The sequence below is a fragment of the Buteo buteo genome, chromosome 10 (assembly GCF_964188355.1).
Source record: "Buteo buteo chromosome 10, bButBut1.hap1.1, whole genome shotgun sequence".
Classification (NCBI taxonomy): domain Eukaryota; kingdom Metazoa; phylum Chordata; class Aves; order Accipitriformes; family Accipitridae; genus Buteo; species Buteo buteo.
In genome coordinates this window covers 2,135,171-2,156,557 of record NC_134180.1, presented here as the reverse complement: position 1 = coordinate 2,156,557, position 21,387 = coordinate 2,135,171, and the positions used below count along the sequence as shown (strand labels likewise).

The 21,387-nt window shown below is 69.2% G+C and overlaps 2 protein-coding genes across 4 annotated transcripts; one reads left to right on the top strand and one right to left on the bottom strand.

Moving 5' to 3' along the window:
- Nucleotides 1-102: 102 nt before the first annotated feature.
- SSBP4 (single stranded DNA binding protein 4) lies at nt 103-12,575 on the top strand. Of its 2 annotated transcripts, XM_075037913.1 has the most exons (18): nt 103-423; nt 1,434-1,506; nt 1,675-1,736; nt 2,781-2,865; nt 7,568-7,657; nt 8,473-8,556; nt 8,706-8,765; nt 8,887-8,956; nt 9,087-9,157; nt 10,161-10,228; nt 10,366-10,411; nt 10,523-10,558; nt 10,663-10,717; nt 10,828-10,898; nt 11,003-11,081; nt 11,347-11,375; nt 12,010-12,111; nt 12,381-12,575. In XM_075037913.1, the coding sequence occupies exons 1-18, from the start codon at nt 368-370 to the stop codon at nt 12,408-12,410; spliced, it is 1,167 nt and encodes a 388-aa protein (XP_074894014.1). In that variant the 5' UTR covers nt 103-367; the 3' UTR covers nt 12,411-12,575. The 2 variants fall into 2 exon arrangements, with proteins under 2 accessions (XP_074894014.1, XP_074894015.1); XM_075037914.1 differs by lacking the exon at nt 8,473-8,556.
- Nucleotides 12,576-14,084: 1,509 nt separating this feature from the next.
- Nucleotides 14,085-18,576, bottom strand: ISYNA1 (inositol-3-phosphate synthase 1). Of its 2 annotated transcripts, XM_075037911.1 has the most exons (11): nt 18,441-18,576; nt 17,477-17,601; nt 17,230-17,391; nt 16,879-17,008; nt 16,608-16,801; nt 16,360-16,509; nt 16,057-16,272; nt 15,815-15,979; nt 15,618-15,731; nt 15,301-15,518; nt 14,085-14,419 (listed from the first exon to the last, which is right to left on the bottom strand). In XM_075037911.1, the coding sequence occupies exons 2-11, from the start codon at nt 17,588-17,590 to the stop codon at nt 14,203-14,205; spliced, it is 1,680 nt and encodes a 559-aa protein (XP_074894012.1). In that variant the 5' UTR covers nt 17,591-17,601; nt 18,441-18,576; the 3' UTR covers nt 14,085-14,202. The 2 variants fall into 2 exon arrangements, with proteins under 2 accessions (XP_074894012.1, XP_074894013.1); XM_075037912.1 differs by lacking the exon at nt 17,230-17,391 and having other exon boundaries at nt 14,087-14,419.
- Nucleotides 18,577-21,387: the final 2,811 nt, after the last annotated feature.

The window sequence follows — 21,387 nt, the reverse complement described above, 5'->3', positions numbered from 1 at the left end:
TCGCCCTTTTAAGAGCGGCAGGCGCGGGCGGGGCCGGAGGGGGGGGGCCGGTGTTGCTGGAACAGCCGCGCGCGCGGAGCCGGGAGGGGAGGGGGGGGGAGAGGCGGGAGGAGGCGGCGGCGGCGGCGGCGGCGCGGGGACCCCCCGGACCCGGGCGCGGCGGTTTCAAGCTCCCCCCCCCCCCCCCCCGCCTCCACCGCGGGGCGGGGGCGCGCGTGTCGCGCGCGCGCGCGCGCGCGCGCGGCCGGCAGCCGCCGGGTCCGGCTCCGGCTCCGGCTCCGGGATGGCGGCGGGGGGGAACCGGGACCGGGGTCGTTGACAGCCGGTGCCGCCTCTTACCGCCGCCGTTTCCCCCCCCCCCCCCACTATGTACGCCAAGGGCAAGGGCTCCGGTGTGCCCTCGGACGGCCAGGCCCGCGAGAAGTGAGTGGCGGCGGTGGGGAAGGGGGGGGGGGGCGGCGGGAGCGGGCCGGGGGCGCGGAAGTTTGCCGGGGCGGTCGCCGGGGGAGCGGGGACGGAGAGAAGGAGAGGAGGGGGGTGGTGATGGCGGGGGGGGGGCGGGCGGGCGGACCCCCGCGGCCCCGCCCCGCCGGGGCGAACCGGCGGCAGCCGCGGGGCAGCGGGAACCGTCGGGGTTCAGCCCGGCCACCGGGGCTACCGGGAGTCGCGATGCGCACCGGGCATTGCCGTCCCTCCGGCGGCACCGGGAACCGCGATTCCTTCCCCCCCACCCCCCCTCCCCGCTCCCGGGGGGGGGGTCGTGCCATCCCCCCCCCTCCCCTTCCCCGGGGGGCCACCGGTATCCCCGGTTGTGCCCGTCCCCGCCGTGGTCCCGGTACTCGGGGTCACCGCTGTCCCCGGGGCACCTGCCGGAGGGGGGGGGGGGGTCTGCACCCCCACGACGAGCCCGGTGTCAGCCCCGAGGGTCCCGTTTCCCGCTGCCCTCGGGGTGGGGGGGGGGGGTGATGGATCCCCGGACCCCCCCCCGAAGGTCCCCGGTCAGGGGACACCCCCGGTGACACTCACCCCACGGTGACATCCCGCGTGGGACGTGTCCCCCCCCCCGTCCCCGACTCATCCTCAGGGGAACCGGGACAGTCGGGGACCGATTGGCGTGGAGGGGGGGGCACCGGTGGGATTCGGTGTCACCGTGATGCCCGGGGGGGGGATGTTTCCCTTTGCAGGGAGGTGACATCGAATCCCCCCCCCTCGTTAATTCTGCACTTGTTTAACGGGGGTTCCATCCTGATCGTGTCCCCCCCGGTGTCACTCGGGGGTCCCCTCCTGCCTTTTGGGGGGGGGGGGGTCTGTCGGGACGGGGGTGTCACCGCGGGGATGCTGGCCCTGCCACAGGGCACCCCGGGGGTGGCAGGTCCCTTTGAGGGGGGGGGACACATCCCTGAGACCCCCCCCCTGAGACCCCGTCCCTGCAGGCTGGCGCTGTACGTCTACGAGTACCTGCTGCACGTGGGGGCCCAGAAATCGGCCCAGACCTTCCTGTCGGAGGTAAGACGAGGGGGGGGGGGGGACACAGCACATAAACCCCCCCCCCCCAATTCCACAAGCCTGGAGCCCTGCACCCCCCCACCTTGTGGCTCCCGGAGCCCATCCCCGGGGTGTCAGGCCTGGGAAAGTGATGTCTGACCCCCCCCCCCCCGTGCCCCCTCTCCGCAGATCCGATGGGAGAAGAACATCACGCTGGGCGAGCCCCCCGGCTTCCTGCACTCCTGGTGGTGGTGAGTTGGGGGGGGGGGGGGCGAGAAGTGGGAGTAGGGCTGGACCCCCCCCCCCCAAAACCCTTCCCTACAGTGTTAGGCCTGGGAGCCCCCCCCCTTTTTTTCCCTGGGCTGCCGCCACATCACCTCGTACCCCATAAACCTGCCGCTCTGCTTTTCCCATCAGCGATTTTGGGGCCCCCCCCCCGGCCTCACATCCCGGCTACGCCCCGGCCCCCCCCCCCCCGGCCCCTCCAGATGGATCCAATTTGGCACCAAGCGTGGGGCTGGGGAGGGTTTGGGGGGGGGGGTCCCAGCCCAAGGCTGGACCCCCTGCACCCTTGGGGGGGTGATGGGGATGGGGGGGCACCCTGTGGGTTGGCATCATGCTGGGGGGGGGGGTCTCGGCCCAGCGTGGCTGTGACGGGGAGGGGGGGGCCCTCAGTGGGGCGCAGGATCCGGCCGTGCCGGGCGCCACGGTGCCGCCACCGCCGCATTTAGCCATTTCCAATAAACGATTAGTTGGTGATTTATGGGGGGGGGGGGGGAATGGACAGCAAAGGGGGGGGGGCACAGCGCTTTCCAGGCCCTTAACCCTCCCGCTGCCGGCACCCGGCTACTACACCCCAAATCTGGGGGGGGCACCCACAAACAGTACTGGGGGGGGGGGGGCCAAGTGGGACACGCACCGGCCCCTCCGCCGTCCCATACCCACCCCAGCACCCGGCGGGGGGGGCGTGGGTGGTGGGACCCCCCCCCATCCCGCCCCAGGATGCTACAGCCTGATGTAAAGTCCCAGGAATTTGGGCTCCGGCCGTAGCGACCGTTTCCAGGGAAAACAGCGCCGGAGCCGGGAGGCCCCCGCCATGGGGGGGGGGGACATGCATACACAGAGCACCGGCCCCCCCACTCCGCCGGCCATCAGTGACACGAGCGTGGCCGGGCTCAGCCGGCCGTGGGGGACGATGCCACGGGGCACAGCGGGCGAGGGCGGTGTAGGGGGACGGGGACACATCTTGGGGGGGGGTCCTGACCCGCTGTGTGCCCCCCCCCCCACTTTTCCAGTGTCTTCTGGGACCTGTACTGTGCCGCTCCCGACCGCCGGGAAACCTGTGAGCACTCCAGCGAGGCCAAAGCCTTCCATGACTATGTGAGTACTGTGGTGCTGGGGGGGGGGGCTCTGTGCCCCTGGTCCCCCCCCCCCCCTTCACGCTGCCGCCCCCCCCCCACCGCTGGCGAGACCCCCGTGCCGAGGACGCCGGCGGTCCGGGGGTTAACGCCGGCTCTGCCAGCCCCGGCCTCGCCAGCGTGGGTGACCTATTTTGCAGGGCGGCGCGAGGAGGGGGGGGGTAATCCCTGGGGGCCTGGCTCAGCCCCCCCCTCCCCAACACCCAGGGACCCCTGCGTGCCCATCCCCCTCTCCCAACCCCACGGGGGACAGAGACCCCCCCCGGATCCCACCCCATCCCGTGGCGTGGGCAAAGTAACAGGCTCTCGCTTCCCAAATGGGGGGCACCCCAGCCGGTTTGGGGTCCGTGTGTTGTGTCCCCCCCCCCCCTCACCTAGTGGACCTGGGGGCCACCGCGATCTCGGGGCTCGGTGGGACACCACCCGTGGGACCCCCACCCTGGCACTGGCGTCTCCCCTCCTTATCGGTGCCAGCCTTGGCGAGTTAATCATTGGCACAGAGTCAACAGCCCGGCGTGTGCCCGCTCCTGCCGGGGCTGCGGGCAGGGAAAGGGGGGGGGGACAGGGGGTGGCAGGAGGGGAACTGGGTCCTGGGATGGGGGGGACCCGCTGGGGGGGGGGGCACCGTGCCCTGGGATGGGGGACGATGCCGTGGTCCCAGGGGTGTGGGATGCGGGATGCTGCGGGATCCACGGTGTGGGATGCTGTGGGATCCACGGTGCTGAGGGATGCGGGATGCTGCGGGATCCACGGTGCCATGCGGTGCGGGGTGCCGTGGGATCTGTGGTGCTGAGAGATGCGGGGTGCTGCGGGATCCGTGGTGCTGAGAGATGTGGGGTGCTGCGGGATCCGTGGTGCTGAGGGATGCGGGGTGCTGCGGGATCCGTGGTGTCAAGGGATGTGGGATGCCGTGGGATGCCGGATGCCGTGGTGTGCAGGATGCCACGGGATGCAGAAGGCCGTGGGATGCGGGATGCCGTGGCACACACGGTGCTGTGCCGCGTGGGATATATGGCGCTGGGGGATGCGGGATGCTCCGGGGTACGCGGTGCTGGGGGATGCGGGATGCTGCGGTATCCACGGTACCGCGGGATGCGGGATGCTGCGGGGTCCACAGCGCCGCGGGATGCTGCGTGCCCTGGCGTTCAGGCGTGCTGTGGGATGGAGGAGGCCACGGGGCACACGTTGCCCCCGATCCTCTCCCCATCCTGCCGGATCGGGGCCGGAGCTGCTCCCCCTTCCCTCCACACCCCCCCCCGCCCCCCAAACTCCGGGTGCTCAGCACCCCACAGCTTGTTGCGGGGGGGGGGGGGGTGGTGGAGCGGGGTGACCACGCTCCCCTCCGGGACACCCATCGCCGCTGCGTGGGCACGCGTGGGCACGCGTGTGCCTGCGCCAACACCGCGGGGGCTGCCGGGGCTGCAGCAGGGCCCCCCCCCAAACCCCAACCTCCCCCCCCCGCCAACCCTCACCGCCCCCGGCCCCCCGGCACTGCGCAGAGCTGATTTCCATGCTGGAATTAATGAGGCTGCTGGTGCGGTGACGCCGGGGACGAGGCGCGGGTCAGGCCGCGTTGCCATGGCAGTGCTGCCTGGCAGGCAGAGCTGGGGCGCTGGGGACCGCTATGGGGGGGTTGAGCCCCCCCCCCCCCCCCCCCCCCCCCCACAGCCCCCACGCTGCACCCCACGGGATGCCCGCCACAGCCGCGTCCCCATCCCGCTGCCCACCGGTACCCGTGGGGTGAATCAGGGCTCCCCGGCGTGGAGCGGGTGCCCCTCGCCCTCTCGTGGGTGCTGTTCGGCCCGGGGTGCGTGGGGACCCCCCCTCAACCATGAGCATCAGGGGGACGGTGACCCCCCCCCCACATCACCCTGGGTTTGGGGGGGGCTGGCAGGGTCCAGCCTGCGTGTGGCGGCAGCCGGCCCCGCAGCGGGGTCTGGGGTCCCCCGGGGTGCGGTGGTGTGGGGACCCCCCCCCAGCTTGTGCTCTGCCCCCCCCCCCCCATCTTCCCCCCCACCCCATTTTCTCCCTCCTGACCTTGAGCTTGCAGGAGGAGCCGAAACTCCCCAACCTGTTGCCATGGCAACTCTGCTTTGCATCACTGAGTGATGGGGGGGGGAGTCCGGGATAGGGGGGGGGCCCAATTCAGTCCCTGTTATGGCGGGGAGGGGGGGGGGCAGCACTGTCCCCCTTGTAGGGCTGGAGCTGGGGGGGCAGCGGTGGCCCCACTCGGGGCTGGGGGTCAAGCACCGTCCCTGCGCCATGGGGCAGGGGAGTTGGGGGGGTCCCCAAGAGGGGACAGGGTCTGCACCCCACTCTGCCTCGGCTCTGTCCCCGGGGGGGGACACACAGGACAGGGCCTGTGCCCCCCCCCCCACCCCAGGCAAAGGCTTCCCTGCCATCCGTGGGGTGGCTCCGTGGGCCGTGGGGTGACCCTGCTGCCATCTCACCCTTCGCCCCTCCCGGCACCCCCCCGGGCTGATGGGGGGGGACACCCGTCCCCTGTGTCACGCCGGGGTGGGCTGGGTGGGCACCGTGGTGGTTCCAGTGATGAGCACCACGATGGGCTCTGTGGTGGCTCCATGAAGAGCACCGTGATGGGTGCTGTGGGGGGACTGTGGTGGGCTCCATGGTGGGCACCGTGATGGGTGCTGTGGGGGGATGATGGTGAGCTCCGTGATGGTTCTGTGATGGGGACCATGATGGGTGCTGTGGTGGGACCATGGTGGGCTCCGTGATGGTTCTGTGATGGGGACCATGATGGGTGCTGTGGTGGGACTGTGGTGGGCTCTGTGATGGCTCCATGGTGGGCACCGTGATGGGTGCTGTGGTGGGACCGTGCTGGGCTCCGTGATGGTTCTGTGATGGGCACCATGATGGGTTCTGTGGTGGGACCATGGTGAGCTCCGTGATGGCTCTGTGGTGGGCACTATGGTGGGCACCATGGTGGGACCACGGTGGGCTCTATGATGGCTCCGTGGTGGGCACCGTGGTGGGTTCCATGGTGGGACCGTGGTGGGCACCGTGGTGGGTTCCATGGTGGGACCACGGTGGGCTCTGTGATGGCTCCGTGGTGGGCACCGTGGTGGGCTCCATGGTGGGGCCACGGTGGGCTCTATGATGGCTCCGTGGTGGGCACCGTGGTGGGTTCCATGGTGGGACCATGGTGGGCTCTATGATGGCTCTGTGGTGGGCACCGTGGTGGGCACCATGGTGGGACCACGGTGGGCTCTATGATGGCTCCGTGGTGGGCACCGTGGTGGGTTCCATGGTGGGACCACGGTGGGCTCTATGATGGCTCCCTGACGAGCTCAGTGGTGGGACCGTGGGGGGCTCCGTGCTGGCCACACGAGCCCTCTGCCACCCCCATCACCCCAAACATCCCCGGGGTGTCCCCACGCCTCACCCCAACCCCAGGGCCCAGCCGGGGGGGGACAGGGGGGCCACCGCCCCCTACCACAATGGTGGCCGAGGGGTTAACGAGGAGGGGTGCTGGGGTGGTTTCGGGATAAGGGGGGGCTGTGCCTGCCCCCCCCCAGTCCCCCCCAGGCTCTGTTGGTTTTGGCTGCCTGCACAGACTCCCATTGTCTTGCAAATGATCCCTGGGGCTGGGGCGCGCCTGGGGCCGGATCCCGCAGCTGGTAAATGAGGCTGGGGGCCCTGGGACCCCCCCCCCCAGCCTCCAGACCCCAGCAGGCAGTCACTGGGCCCCAGCTTGGCCACGCCGTGGGGCAGGGACCCTCAGCCGTGTGCCCCCCAGCACCCACTGTCACCCGTGTCCCAGGCGTGACCCGTGTGCTGGCGTGACCCGTGTACATAGCGTGACCCGTGTGCCCACCACGGGACACCCCCCCCGCCCCGGGGGGGGTCTCACCCTCCCCAACCAGCATCCCACCCCCATTTCCACAGCAGCAGCACCCACGGGGGCCCCGACCCCATCACCCACCGGTGGGTGATGAACCCCCCCCCCCGCCTCCAACCACAGCCAGGGCCCCCCCTCTCCCCGCAGGGCTGGCAGCAGGTTTTGGGGGGGGGTGGGGGGCCCCCCGGGTGGATGGGGCAGCGCAAGGTTTTCCCCCCCCCCCCCCTCCTCTTTCTCCTCCTCCCCTACAAATTGAAACCAGTTGTGGCGGAGGGGCCGAGCCGGAAAGCCGGCACATTCCTTCCCTTAACAGCTCCCCTCGGACTGGGCCGGCAGGCGAGTGGGGCCAGGGCCCCCTGCCCGTGCTCCCCCCCCCCCCCAGCTCAGCCAGCCCCCCCACAGGGTCCCCCCAGGGCCAGCTGCAGCCCCCCCCTTCCACCAAACCCCCCCCAGTTTGGCTGGGAGGGAGCCGTGCCGCGTTCTCCCCGCGCTACCCTCTCGCTCGCGCGGGGCGAGCTGGACGTCACCCGTGTTGGCTCCGGTGGGGGGGGGGGGGGGACACGGGGCGACCCTGGGACTGGAGGGCAAATGGGACACACTGGTGGCCCCCGAGCCGCAAAGGTCAGCCAGCCCCTATATGTGTGTCGTGTCCCCCCCCCCCCACGGGATGGGGGGGCAGCTGCAAAGGCCGAATCCGGCACCGCCTGCTCCCCCGTGGGGTGCTGGGATGGGGGTGGGGGGCTTCTGGTGGACACCCCCCCCCCACCACCTTCTCCGGCGCTGAGCTCTCCTTTCCCCGCAGAGCGCGGCGGCGGCTCCCAGCCCGGTGATGGGGAACCTGCCCCCCGGTGACGGCATGCCGGGGGGGCCCATGCCCCCCGCCTTCTTTCAGGTACCAGCCTGCCCGCACCGTGTCTCGGGGCTGCGTGTGCTTGTGTGTGTGTGTGTGTCCCCCCCAACGCCTGCGCTGCCTGCGGGGGGGTGGGCAGGGCTGGCCGGGGGTCCGTGGTCGTGGGGGGGGTGGGTGTCATCCTGCTGCGTGTGCTTGCACACGCGTGAGCTGCATGTCTGTGCGTGCATGTACGTCAGGGTGCATGCATGTACGTGAGCGTGTATGTATGTGAGAGCGGCGTCTTGTGCGCGAGCGTGCAGGCGTGGGCGTACGTGTGCACACGTGAGCGTCGTGTGCACGCACGGGTGAGTACCACGCACGCACACGCGTGAGCGTCGCGTGCTCGCGCCCCCGCGTGTCCTCGCAGAGCTCCGCGGGCGCGATGCAGCCACACGTGCGTGGGCACTGCCTGTGTTGCGAGCACGTGCGTGTGCGTGTACGAGCACGTGCGTGTGCGAGCACACGCGTGTGAGCCCGTGTGCGTGCCGGGACCCTTGCACACAGTGCTGGGGAACCCGGTTGCGCTCCCCACGTCACGTTGCAGGCGTGCGCGTGCCCTTGGCGTGCGCGTGCCCTTAGCGTGCGCACACGCCTGAGCCCCACGTGTGCGTGCAGCCGGGGGGGGGCTCTTACATGAGCCGGGCCCCCCCCCCAATGCTGTGCCACAGCCAGACCACCCCCCCCCAGTGCTGCCCCCTCCCAGCATGGGGCCAGCCCAGCGTCCCCCCACCCCTCACGCCCCCCACCGGGGTGCCCCCCCCCCCGTCTCCCCAGGCCCCCCCCCAGCCCATAACCGTGTTTTATTTCTCTTGAAGGGACCTGCGGGCTCTCAGCCATCACCCCACGCCCAACCTCCGCCCCACAACCCCGGTGCCCCCATGCTGGGGCCGCACAGCCAGGTAAGGCTGGGCACAGCCCGGCAGCCCCCGGCCACCCCCCCCCAAGTGCCCGCAGGAGTGTCCCAGCCCCCCCCCAGGGTGATGCCGCAGCCCCCCCAGCCCCATTTCGCATCCTCTCCCCCCCCCCAACCTTGCTCCATCTCTTGCAGCCCTTCATGTCCCCCCGCTACCCCGGCGGCCCCCGGCCCCCGCTCCGGATGCCGAACCAGGTGAGGTGGTCGGGGACAGGGACACCCCCCCCCCAACGCTGCAGACCCCTCTGGGTGGGTGGGGGGGGTCCCACAGCACCCTGACCCACTGTCCTGTGTGTGTCCCCCCCTTTCCCAACAGCCTCCCGTGGGTGTCCCTGGCTCCCAGCCGCTGCTGCCCAACGCCATGGATCCGGCCGCGCGGTCGCAGGGTGAGTTTTTTTGGGGGGGGGGGGGTCCCTGTCCCCGTGTGTGTGTCTCCCCCCCCAGCCCCGCCACCAGGTCGGTGTGGGGGGGATGCTGTGGGGGTCTCACGCTTTCCCCCCCTCCCGCTTTGCGCAGGGCATCCCGGCATGGGGGGGCCGATGCAGCGCATGAACCCCCCGCGAGGCATGGCCGGCATGGCCCCCCAGGTGAGGGGGGCACGGGGGGGGGACACAGGGACCGGGATGGGGTTGGGGACAGGGATGGGGACACGGATGGGGTTGGGGACAGGGATGCAGGGGTAGAGATGGGGTTGGGGACAGGGGGACAGGGATACAGGGATGGGAGTGGGAACAGGGAGATATGGATGAGGATGGGGACAGGGAGACAGGGATGGGGACAAGGATGGGGACAGGGAGACGGGGATGGGGACAGGGAGACAGGGATGGGGACAAGGATGGGGACAGGGAGACGGGGATGGGGACAGGGAGACAGGGACGGGGACAAGGATGGGGACAGGGAGACGGGGATGGGGACAGGGAGACAGGGATGGGGACAAGGATGGGGACAGGGAGACGGGGATGGGGACAGGGAGACAGGGATGGGGACAAGGATGGGGACAGGGAGACAGGGATGGGGACAGGGAGACGGGGATGGGGACAAGGATGGGGACAGGGAGACGGGGATGGGGACAGGGAGACGGGGATGGGGACAGGGAGATGGGGATGGGGACAGGGAGACAGGGATGGGGACAAGGATGGGGACAGGGAGACGAGGATGGGGACAGGGAGACAGGGATGGGGACAAGGATGGAGATGGGGATGGGGACAGGGAGACGGGGATGGGGACAAGGATGGGGACAGGGACTTGGATAGGGATGGGGACAGGGAGACAGGGATGGGGACAAGGATGGGGACAGGGACTCGGATAGGGATGGGGCTGGACACAGGGATGGGGAAGGTGATGGGGTTGGGGATGGGACTGGGGATGGGGATATAGGGATGGGTTTGGGGACAGGGATGGGACTGGGGACGGGGATATAGGGATGGGGACAGGGCTATAGGGATGGGGATGGGTTTGGGGACAGGGATGGGGACAGGGCTACAGGGCTAGGGATGGGGTTGGGAACAAGGAGATATGGGTGGGGATGGGGACAGGGATGGGGACAGGGATGTCCCAGCCCCTGCTGACCCCCCCCTGCTCTCCCTGCAGACCTACGGCAGTGGGATGCGGCCCCCCCCCAGCTCGCTGGCTGGCCCTGGCATGCCCGCCATGAACATGTAAGGCACCAGGACCCCCCCGCACCGCCCCCCCCCCCATCCCGGAGCTGGGCAGGGGGAGCTGGGTGGCCACACAGGGGTGGGGGGGCCCAGTGACTGGCAGGACCCCCCCCTCACCTCTCCCTGTTGCCTTCCAGGGGTCCCGGTGGCCGTGGGCCCTGGCCGAACCCCAATGCCAACTCCGTAAGTTGGGGGGGGGGGGGAATATCTGGGGGGGAGACCACTGGAGCCATCGGGGTGCTGGCTCCGTGGCCCCCCATGCTGACCCCCCCCTCTTTCCCCCCCCCCCCCCAGATCGCCTACTCCTCCTCATCCCCTGGGAACTATGTGGTGAGTATCGGGGTGCACTCGGGGGGGGGGACCATGCTGCAGGCAAATCTGCTGTGCCCCCCCCCTTACCCTCCAACTCACCTCCTTCCTCTCCCCCCCCCCAGGGCCCTCCCGGGGGTGGTGGCCCCCCCGGCACCCCCATCCTGCCCAGCCCCGGAGGTGAGTGTCTACGGGACGAGATTTAGGGGTGGAGGAGGAATTTGGGGGTGCCAGGCTCACCCCCTCCATGGTGTTCTGCCCCCCCCCCCCACTGTTCTGCCCCCCCCCAGACTCCACCAACTCCAGTGAGAACATGTACACCATGATGAACCCCATCGGGCCCGCGGGGAACAGGCCAAACGTGAGTGACGGGGATGGGGGGACAGGGGGGGGGGACACACACAGGGATGGGGATGGGGGGGTCCCCACATTGCTCACAGCCCCCCCCCCCATCTTCCCTTCCAGTTCCCGATGGGACCCGGACCGGAGGGACCCATGGGTGGCATGAGCGCGATGGAGCCGCATCACATGAACGGATCCTTAGGTGGGTACCCCCACCCCAAAACCACCCCCCCCCCCCAGCCAGGGGTGTCATGTGTGTGTGTGTGTGTCCCCCCCAGCACCCCCGGACCGGGACTGTGGCCGCATCCTGCGGTCCGTGAGCTCCATCTGTGGGCAGGCGGGCTCCGTGCAGGGGCTGGGGGGGGGCAGTGGGGACGGGGAGGGGGGTGGCAGGGGGTGGGAGCTGGGGGGGGGACACACACACGGTTTGGGGGGGGGTCACTAACACGCTGCTGTCGTCCTTGCAGGCTCCGGAGACATGGACGGGCTGCCAAAGGTGAGTGGGGGGACCCTGAAACGCCGGGTGCTGGGACCCCCCCACCATGCACTGGGACCCCCATGTGCTGGGACCCCATTTATTTGTCCCCCCCCCATGCACTGGGACACCCCCCAAGTACTGGGACCCCATTTATTGAGCCCCACCTATGCACTGGGACCCCATTTATTGGGCTCCCCCCCCACATATACTGGGATTCCATTTATTGAGCCTCCCCCACCGTGCACTGGGACCCCCCCCACATGTACTGGGATCCCATGTCCTGGGACCCCATTTATTGGGCTCCCCCCTGCCCCCCCTTTATGTACTGGGACCCCATTCATTGAGCCCCCCGTGCACTGGGACACCACCCCCCCCATATACTGGCAGCCCATTTATTGAGCCCCCCACCATGCACTGGGACCCCCCCCACGTACTGGGACCCCGTTTATTGACACCCCCCCATGCACTGGGACCCACCCCACCTACTGGGACCCCATTTATTGAGCCCCCCCCCCCCATGCACTGGGACCCCCCCCCGGCGTACTGGAATCCCATGTCCTGGGACTCCATTTATTGGGACCCCCAATCCACCAGGACCCCACACCATACCCCCCCCACCACCCCACTAACATTTTTCTCCCCCCCCCCCCAGAGCTCCCCCAGTAACCTGGGGGCCCTGAGCAACCCCCCCGGCACCCCGCGGGACGACGCCGAGCTGAGCAGCAATTTCTTAAACCCCTTCCAAAGCGACAGCGTAAGGGACCCGGTGGGGACCCCCGGGGACCCCCGGGGGGGCAAGCGGCGAGGGCGGGGGGCCCGGGGGGGGGCGCGGCAGCCGGGGACGGGGTCAACAATAAAGTCCCAGTGGCGGACCCCCCCGCTCCGTGGCAGCGGGGAGTTCGCCTTGGCCGAGCGGCCGGGAGGCGTGAGGTGGGGGGTGTGGGGGGGGGCAGTGGTGTGTGCCCCCCCCCCGGACCCCCCCTCCCCTCCCAGCTAACCCTCCGGTGTCTCCGCTCTCTCTAGTACTCGCCCAGCATGACAATGAGCGTGTGAGCCCAGCGCCGAGGCCGCCGACAGCCAGACGCCCACACGCACCAGAGAAAAAAAATAATTAATAATAATTACCACCACCCCCCCCCCAACCCCCCCAGCCCAAAACACTAAACAAACAAACAAACAAACAAAAAGCAGAAAAAAAATAATAATAATTAGAAATAAGTCATGCGACTTATTTACTGCCCACCCGCTCCCGGGGCAGGGACCACCCCAGCACTGGGACCCCCCCCCCCCCCCCCCCAAATGCCCCCCCCCAGGGTGGGGGTAGGTGCTGGGGTGGGAGGGTCTGGACACCAGGGCGGGCCTGTTGTGGGGGTGTTATGGGTGCCAGCCCCCCCCCCCAAGCATGGGGAAGGGGATTTTTGGGGGGTTTCATGGCACTGTTCCCCTACCCCCCCCTTGGCAGGTGGTGCCCCCCCCCCCAGCATTTTGGGGGGAGTGGGAGGTTCATGGTGCTGCAGCCCCCCGCCCCCCCCCGCCATGGCATGCTGCCCAGCTGGGCCACATGCACTTAACTGCAATTAGCTGAAATGCTAATGAGCAATGCCCCCCCCCCCGTCTGGGAGGGCATGACCCCCTCCCAGTTCTCCCAGTGCCCTCCCTGCTGGGCATCCCCCCCCAAACCCGTGGCGGGGGGGGGGGACACGACACCCATAGCCAAACCCCAGCCCTGCTAAAGCCCAGGGGAGGGGGGGCCATAGCGCCAGCACAGCCCCCCACCACCACTGCAGACCCCCCCTCCCAAGCCAGGGGTACCCCAGGCTGTGCTGGGGGGGCAGGGAGGGGGGGGGGGGCCAAGCCATACACCCCCCCATGGACACCCGGCCCCCCCCAAGCGCTCTATAGGGCAGGCCCCAGTGCAGAGAGCAGCCCCCCCCCCGGCAGCAAGCCAGCCCCGGGGGGGGGGTCCCCGGCCCCCAGCCCCGTCTGCGTGCTCAGCCAGCACTGTGATCCCCGGCCCCCCCCCCGAGCGCCAGACCGGGGCCCCCCCCGCGCCCCCCCCTTCCCCCAGGGACCACTTGTAAAACTTTAATATGAAGGAATTTTTTTTGTGTGTGTTTTTTTCTGATTTTTTTTTTCCTCTTTTATAACAGAAAAGACCTCAAACCCTTCCCCTGCTGCCCCCCCCCCACCAAACTGCCACCGTGCACCCAGGCCCCCTCCCCTGTACAGCCCCATGCCAGGGGGGGGCCCCGTCGTGCCCCCTGCCGAGGTGGGGGGCAGCCCCCGGCTTCCGTAGGGGTAGTGCCCGCCATAGGCATAGTCGTTCTGTGTAGGGACCCCCCCCCCTCCCATTTCTAGTCCCCAGAGCCTTTAGAATCCCTGTTGCTTATCAAAACAAAATGGGGGACACCCCCCCCCAAAAAAAAACCCCAACAAAAAAAAGAAAAAAAACAAAAAAAAAAGAAAAAAACCCCCAAAACAACAACAAAAAACCCACCCCCCGCCCCTGCATCAATAAATGTAATTTGATTTTTTTTCAGAAGGCGCCGGCGTTCGGCTCTCGCTTCGCCCAGGGCTGGGGGAGGGGGGTCCGGAGGGGGGGGCGCCCAGGAACCAGGCAAGATGGAGCAGCGGGGGGGACATGATGTGCTCCGGGTTTATTGGCGGGTACAAAGCTTCACAGTTTCGAGTTGGCATCGGAGCCGGGCAGCACCGAGCGCTTGGAGGGGGCGAGGGGAGGGGAAACCCACAGGTCGTGGACCAACCCCCCCCACCCCCGACCCCAAATCCACACCCCCCCACCTCCCCTAAAAAGCCGATATGAAATACAAAAAGGCGCCTGCCGTTAGTCGGCCCCGTCGACGTGGAGAGGGGTCCGGGGGGGTCCTGGCCGGGGGGTGCCGGGGCAGGGGTGCCCGTTGAGTTGGGCGGCCGCCGATGCCTTCTTGGGGGCGAGGGGGCAGGCGGCCCCCCCGGGGCAGGAGCGCTTCGGGCTGGGTACCGGCCGTTGCATCTTGTGCTCCAGCAGCATGTGGTTCTGGGGGGGCAGCCCCAGGCAGGCCCTGAGAAGGGGGGGGGGAAAAGGGGGGGGGGCTCAGGGGTGGGCACCCCAATACTAGGGAAGGGGGATGTGATGGCACCGGGCACCCTGTGCACCAGAAACCAGCAGCGCTGGGGACTGGGACCTGTCGGTGTTGGGCACCCTGGGCATTGGGAGCCACTGGTGCTGGGAACCCCAGGCGTTGGGCACTGGGAGCCACTGGCGTTGGGCACTGGGAGCCATGGGTACTGGGACCCGTGGGCATCAGGCGCTGAGACCCACTGGCACTGGGAACCCCAGGTGTTGGGCACTGGGACCTACAAGCATCGGGTACTGGGAGCCGTCATGTTGGGCACCAGGACCCGTTGGTGTTGGGCACCCCCATGGGCATCAGGTACTAGGACCTACTGGTGCTGGGACCCATGGGCATTGGGCACTGGGAGCCGCTGGTGTAGGACCCCCCTGGGCATTGGGCACCCCAGGCACTGGGAACCAGGGATCCATCTGCACTGGGACCGGTTGGTGCTGGGCATCACCAGCACCCACCAGCACTGAACACCCCGGGCACTGGGACCATCGCCTTTGGGCATCAACGCACCAGGACGCATTGGCATCGGGCACTGGGAGCCACCGGTGCTGCGCACGGGGACCCACGGGCGATGGGAACTGGGACCTACTGGTGCCACGGGCACTGAGCACCACCACCCACCAGTGTTGGGCACCAGGACCTACTGGATTTGGACACCCCATGCATGGGCGCTGGGCACCCATGGGCACTGGGACCCACTGGTGTTGGCACCCTGGCTATCGAGCACTGGGACACCTCTGCAAGCCTCGGGTGCCACCAAGGGCACCGTGGTGGGTGGGACCTGGCACCCACGAGGACGGGGACCCCCGAGGTACCTCAGGATGTTCTCGATGCAGCTGCGCTGGCGGAAGAGGGCATTGACGACGGGGGTGCCCTCGGGCACCAGCGGGGCCTTGCAGAGGAAGGCGACGATGGAGAGGATGCTGTGGAAACCCTGGAACTCGGGGTCGGCCTCGGTGCAGAAGGTGACGCGTTGGCACAGCTCCGTGAGGATGGCCAGGTCCAGGATGATGGGGCTGGCCAGCAGCGAGTCCTACGGGCACCAAGAGGCAGGAAGGGTGAGGCACCCAACTTTGGGGATGTGCCACCCCCCCACCCCCCACCAGAGACACCCCGTCACCCCTCCACGCACCTCGCACGTGTTGTGGATGACGATGGTGTTGGTGCCGCCCATCATGATCTCCGACGTGTACTCGTCCAGCGCGCGCTTGCTGTCCCCCACGTAGGGCACGTACTTGATCACCACCTGCGAAGCGACGTCCCCGTCACCCCTGTCACGTCATTGTGCGTGTCGTGTGTGTCGTGTCCCCCCCCCGGCCCACAACTCACGCAGTGGTCAGGCTTGTCCTGGGGGCCGTAGAGGATGGGGTTGGCCTGGACCGTGTCATCCACCACGTTGCTCTTGGAGATCTCCTTGGAGCGGAACTGCTGCGGGGCCGAGAGGTTCTTCCCGTCGTTGTTCCCCAGGTGGTTGTAGCTCACGATGGATTTGGTCTGGGCAGGGGGTAGCGGGCAAGTCACCCCCCTCCGTCACCGGCAGGTCCCCCCAGGGCCACCCCGTCCCCACGTACCTTGAGTCCGGCACCCACCAAGAAGTCCACCAGCACCGACTTCAGCTTGGTCTGACCCGACTTGAAGTCATCGCCGCAGATGAAGACGCGGCGCTGGGCGGCCAGCTCCACCGCGCCCGGCACGAAGGTGTTCTGGGGGGAGCCGTTGATGTAGGCGCAGCCCTCCAGGATGCTGGCCACGGCAAAGAGCGTGGACGGGGACACTTCCAAGCCTCGCTGCAGGGACACGGGACAGCTTAGCACTGCTGGGGCGGTGTTGTCACCTCCCGCCCCCCCTCCCGGTCCCCTCCCCGGTCCCCTGACCTCGATGGCCCGCAGCAGGTTGTCAGCGGTGTCGTTGAGCCCCGGCACGACGTCGCAGAAGCGCTCCGTGTTGGCCGTCCAGAGGACGATGACTTTGTCCACCCCGCTGCTCTCCTTGAAGTCCCGGATGTCCTTGCGGATCTGCTCCACCTGCGACACCACCGAGAGGGATGCGTCAGCGTGGTGGCATCCCCCCCATTGCCTGTGTCGTCGTGTGTCCCCCCCCACTGCCACCATCCCACCAGGACCTGCTCAGCCATGGACCCGCGGAGGACGTTGTCCGCCCGCTCCTCCTGGTTGGCGGCGATGAACTCGGGGATGTAGATGGAGGGTCGGGGCTTCATCTTCTCCAGGTGGGGCCAGAGCTGCTCCTGCAGCGGCCAGTCCAGCACCTCCGCCCGCCGCATGGCCTCCGCCAGGTTCAGCGAGGAGATGTCCCAGCCTGGGGGACAAGGAGTGACCCAACCGCTCAGGGATCCCCCTGGCCCCATTGCGGGGTTTCCCCCGTGTGCCACTTACCATCAAAGACGATGTCGTTGGGGTGCACCATGGGCAGCAGGTCCCGGAAAGGCACGTAGACGTCACCGGTGGGGCCGGTGCCCAGGCAGACGGTGGAGGCTTGGAGAAGGGAGCCGTAGTAGTTGGCTTTCTGGGATGGAGAACACAAGGATGAGCTGCCAGCACGGGGCGGGGGGGGGTCCCAGCACCCCTAAACCAGGGAGCTGGGGCTGCAGATCACTTCCACAGGGGCAGGGAGGAGATTGGGGTGCAGGACCCAGGTGCAGACGGGAGCAGCTAAGCTCCATCACCCCATCTGTGTGGGATACCTGGGTCCTGGGACCTCGCTGGGGTCCCACCGGGGACACGCACCTTGCGCCCCGTCTTGGTCATCCAGGACAGCCCCAGCTTGTTGGCCAGCACGGCCGCTGTCACCGTCGTGCCGTTGTTGCCCCCCCAACCCACCAACATCACCCCTAGGCGAGGGACCTGCCGCCCTGTTCGGAAGGTGAAGCGGGTCGAGCATGGTCGCACCTGCGGGACAGAGGCAGGGGACACATGGGGACGAGCAGAGCCACCACCGAGCCCCCCCCCCCCAACGCCAGCCCCCTGCCCGTACCTTGGTGACGCCGTTCTCCTTGCAGACGTGCACGGTGCTGTACGTGTACTTGGCCTCGATGAAGTCTTTGCTGTACGTGACGTCGGGGCTCTCCACAAGGAATGTCTCTGCCATTGTTCCTGGAGCTGGAATAGGAGGAAATGGGTGTCAGCCCCGCAGGCCTGGCACGCCAGGGTCCCCCCCCATCCCGGACCCCCCACCCTGCCGGGACACGACTCCGGCACTGCTCCCTACCAGGCTGTGCCGCCGGTGGGGACCCTTGGCTCTCTGCCCCACGGCCTCCCACCGTGCCGGTGGCGGTGGGGCCGCCACCGTGGCCCCTTCCCACGCGTGCCCCGGCACCGGCCGCTACCCCTGGGACAGGCGGGGAGTAAGGGGGGGTGATTGTCCCCCCTCCCCGAGGCCCCCCGGGCCCCAGGACCTCCCCGAGCCCCCAGCAAGCCTGGAGGGTGCAGGGTCCCCATCCTGCTCGGGACAGGCAGGAGGGTGTCCCTGCTGTCCCCTTCCTGGGGGTGGCAGGGGGCACAGGAGGGAATGGGGGATTAGGGATGTTCCCAGGGGACACGGGGACAGGGCTGTCCCCGCTCCTTGGGATGCAGGGGACGTGGGCACCGGGGGTGTCCCCGCTCCCTGGGTTGGCAGGGGACGTGGGCACCGGGGGTGTCCCTGTACCCTGGGGTGACACCGGGGACGCGGGGACAAGGGCTGTCCCCCCCCCCCAACGGGGGTGCGGGACATTTGGGGACAGGGCTGTCCCCGCACCCCGGGCTACCGGGGGGTACACGGGGACGCGGGCTGACCCTGCCGCCCACGGCGTGTCCGGGGGCACGGGGAAAGAAGGGGGGGGGGACACACACACGGGACGGGACACGACGGGACACGGGCCCGGGGCCACCCCCGCTCCCCGGCACCGAAGGACCGAATCCCCTCCCGAACCGCCCCCGCCCTCCCCGCGGACACTCACCGGGCCGGGGGCGCTGGAGCCGGTGCCGGTGCCGGTGCTGCCCCGCGGGGGATGATGCGATCGCGGCTGCGGCCGCCCCGGCTCCCGCCGCTTAATCGGCTCCCAGGACCCGCCCCCCCCCCCAAACCGGCTCCGCCTCCCCCCCCCCCCCCCAAAAAAAAATCCAAAAAAAAACCAGTCCCCGGGCGCCCCCTCCCGCACGTGCCCCGCCGCCACCGGTCACCCCCCCCCCTCCCCGCCTCCGTGTCCCCCCCGGTCCCGGTCCCGGTCCCGCAGCAGGTGCGGGGCCCCGCCGGAGGATTCTACCGGGGGGGGGTCGGCGGGAGCGGGAGGCGAAGGCGGAGGGGAGCGGCCGCTGACCCGGGAAGGGGAAGTGGCGCCGGGGCCGGGGCCCGGACCGGGAGCGGGGGGTCCCGCCGCCGCCGCCGCCTTCCGGCTATTGACTGTCCCGGGCCGGCGGCTTCCTGCGGTGCCGGGACCCTGCGGCTTCCCACGGGCACCGGCCCACGGGGTCGCTCCCACGGTGCTGCCAGCCCCGGCCCGGGCACCGGCATCCCGGTACCTGGAGGACACCGGCTAACCCCGGTAACCCCGCTGCCTCCCGCAAAGGCAACCTGCAGCCCCCGGTATGGGCACCCTAAAGACCACGGCACCAGCATCCCGACGCCCTTGCAGCCCCCAATGTGAGCACCCCAAAGGTCACGGCACCAGCACCCCGGAGCCCCCCAGCACTGGCACCCCCAGCAGCCCCCAGTACAGGCACCCTAAAGACCACGACACCAGCATCGCGGCACCCCGCAGCCCCCAACGTGGGCACCCCAAAGGCAACGGCAGTGGCACCCTGCAGCCCACCCGCATGGGCACCCCAGAGCCCCCCAGCACTGGCACCCCCAGCAGCCCCCAGTACGGGCACCCTAAAGACCACGGCACCAGCATCGCAGCACCCCACAGTCCCCAACGTAGGCAGCCCAAAGGCAATGGCAGTGGCACCCTGCAGCCCCCTGACATGGGCACCCCCAGCAGCCCCCAGTGTGGGCACCCTAAAGACCACGGCACCAGCATCCCAACACCCTGCAGCCCCCAACGTGGACACCCCAAAGGTCACGGCACCAGCACCCTCCAGCTCCTCCCACGTGGGCACCCCGGAGCCCCCCAGCACTGGCACCCCCAGCAGCCCCCAGTATGGGCACACTAAAGACCATGACACCAGCATTGTGGCACCCCACAGCCCCCAACATGGGCACCCCAAAGGCAATGGCAGTGGCACCCTGCAGCCCCCCAACACGGGTACCCCAGAGCCCCCCAGCACTGGCACCCCCAGCAGCCCCCAGTACAGGCACCCTAAAGACCATGGCACCAGTATCATGGCACCCTGCAGCCCCCAACATGGGCACCCCAAAGGTCATGGCACCGGCACCCCGCAGCCCCCAACGTGGGCACCCCAAAGGCCATGGCACCGGCACCCCGCAGCCCCCAACGTGGGCACCCCAAAGGCAATGGCAGTGGCACCCTGCAGCCCCCCAACACGGGCACCCCAGAGCCCCCCGCACTGGCACCCCCAGCAGCCCCCAGTATGGGCACCCAAAAGACCACGGCACCAGCATCCCAACACCCCGCAGCCCCCAACGTGGGCACCCCAAAGGCGATGGCAGTGGCACCCCAGAGCCCCCCCCCAGCATTGACAACACAGCCCCCAGTGGCAATGCTGGGGGGGGCAGCCAGGCCCTGCGTGGGGCTGCACCCCACATATCAGCCACAGGAGAGCAATGGTTTTGGGGGTGGGGGGGGTGCCCGGGGGGGACGACTCTCCCGGCCGCCGTGGAGAAAGGGCAGCTCGACAGCTCGGGGCCGTGGCTGGCACCCCGCTCCGCAGCCCCCGGGGGCTCGGCTGCCTTTCAATGGGCAGGCCTGGATTCAAAGGAGCAGCCCCCCCCCAGCCGCCCCGCCTCAACCCCCCCAGAGCAGAAGCAACGCCCGGGTGGGTCCCGGCCCCTTCCCCACCCTCGCTCCCTGCAGACGTGGCGAGGACAGCTCTGCTCCACGCCGCTGCCACCCACCCACCCACCCACCCGCTCCGGGGCCCTGACTCCGTGGGGGTACGCCGGCATCGCCACCCATTCTCTTGGCACGGAACGGGAAAAGACCCACCGAGGCCAAACCCCGGGGGGGGCACCTGCCGGGAAAAGGGGGGGGCAGCGGCGGAGGGCACGGCGGTACCGGGGGTAGGGGGGTGTTAGGTGGGGGGGGGGGGGGGGAAGTCGCGTCCGGCCCCTTGGCCATGGAGGAACAATGATCCCTTGGTGCCGGGCTGGAGGACAAAACGAGCCCCGCGTTGGAATGCCAGTGCCTCAGCAAATTATTGAAACAAAAATAACATTTCTTTGTACAATAATCCTGGGGCGGGGAGGGTCCGGGCAGCGCTGCCAGGGGCCCAGAACTGGTATTTTTCCACTGCTTTTCCTCTTTTTTTTTTTTTTTTTTTTTGCCCCCCTCCCATAACTCCCACCATTGTTCCTTCCCCCACTCCCTTTCCCACTCCTCCCACGCTCGGCACCGCATGAGCGGGGCTCCCTTGTTCCCGCTCGCCCAACGCGTTCATGGGCCGGGAGCCCGGGCCGGCCGCCCAGCGTCTTCGCTCCCCAGCTGCCGGGGGCTGGCGGGGGGCCAGGGGAGCCGCGGAGCCATAGCGACCGGCCCGCTCCCCCAGCAATGGTGCCCACCCTCCCTGTTCCTAGCAGATTTCCCCCCCCTCCCCTTATCCCCAGGGACAGGCATCCTGGCCACAAATTCGCCGGGAACCCCCCGTTGTGGGAGCCGGGGCGGCACAAACTCCCCCGTGATTCATTATAAGCAGGTTCAGGGCCTGATTCTGCACGAGGCGGTGCTGCTGGCAGAGATGCTCTGTGCCTTGGGAAGCGTTCAGCCACGGGGGGACGCCGGCAGGACC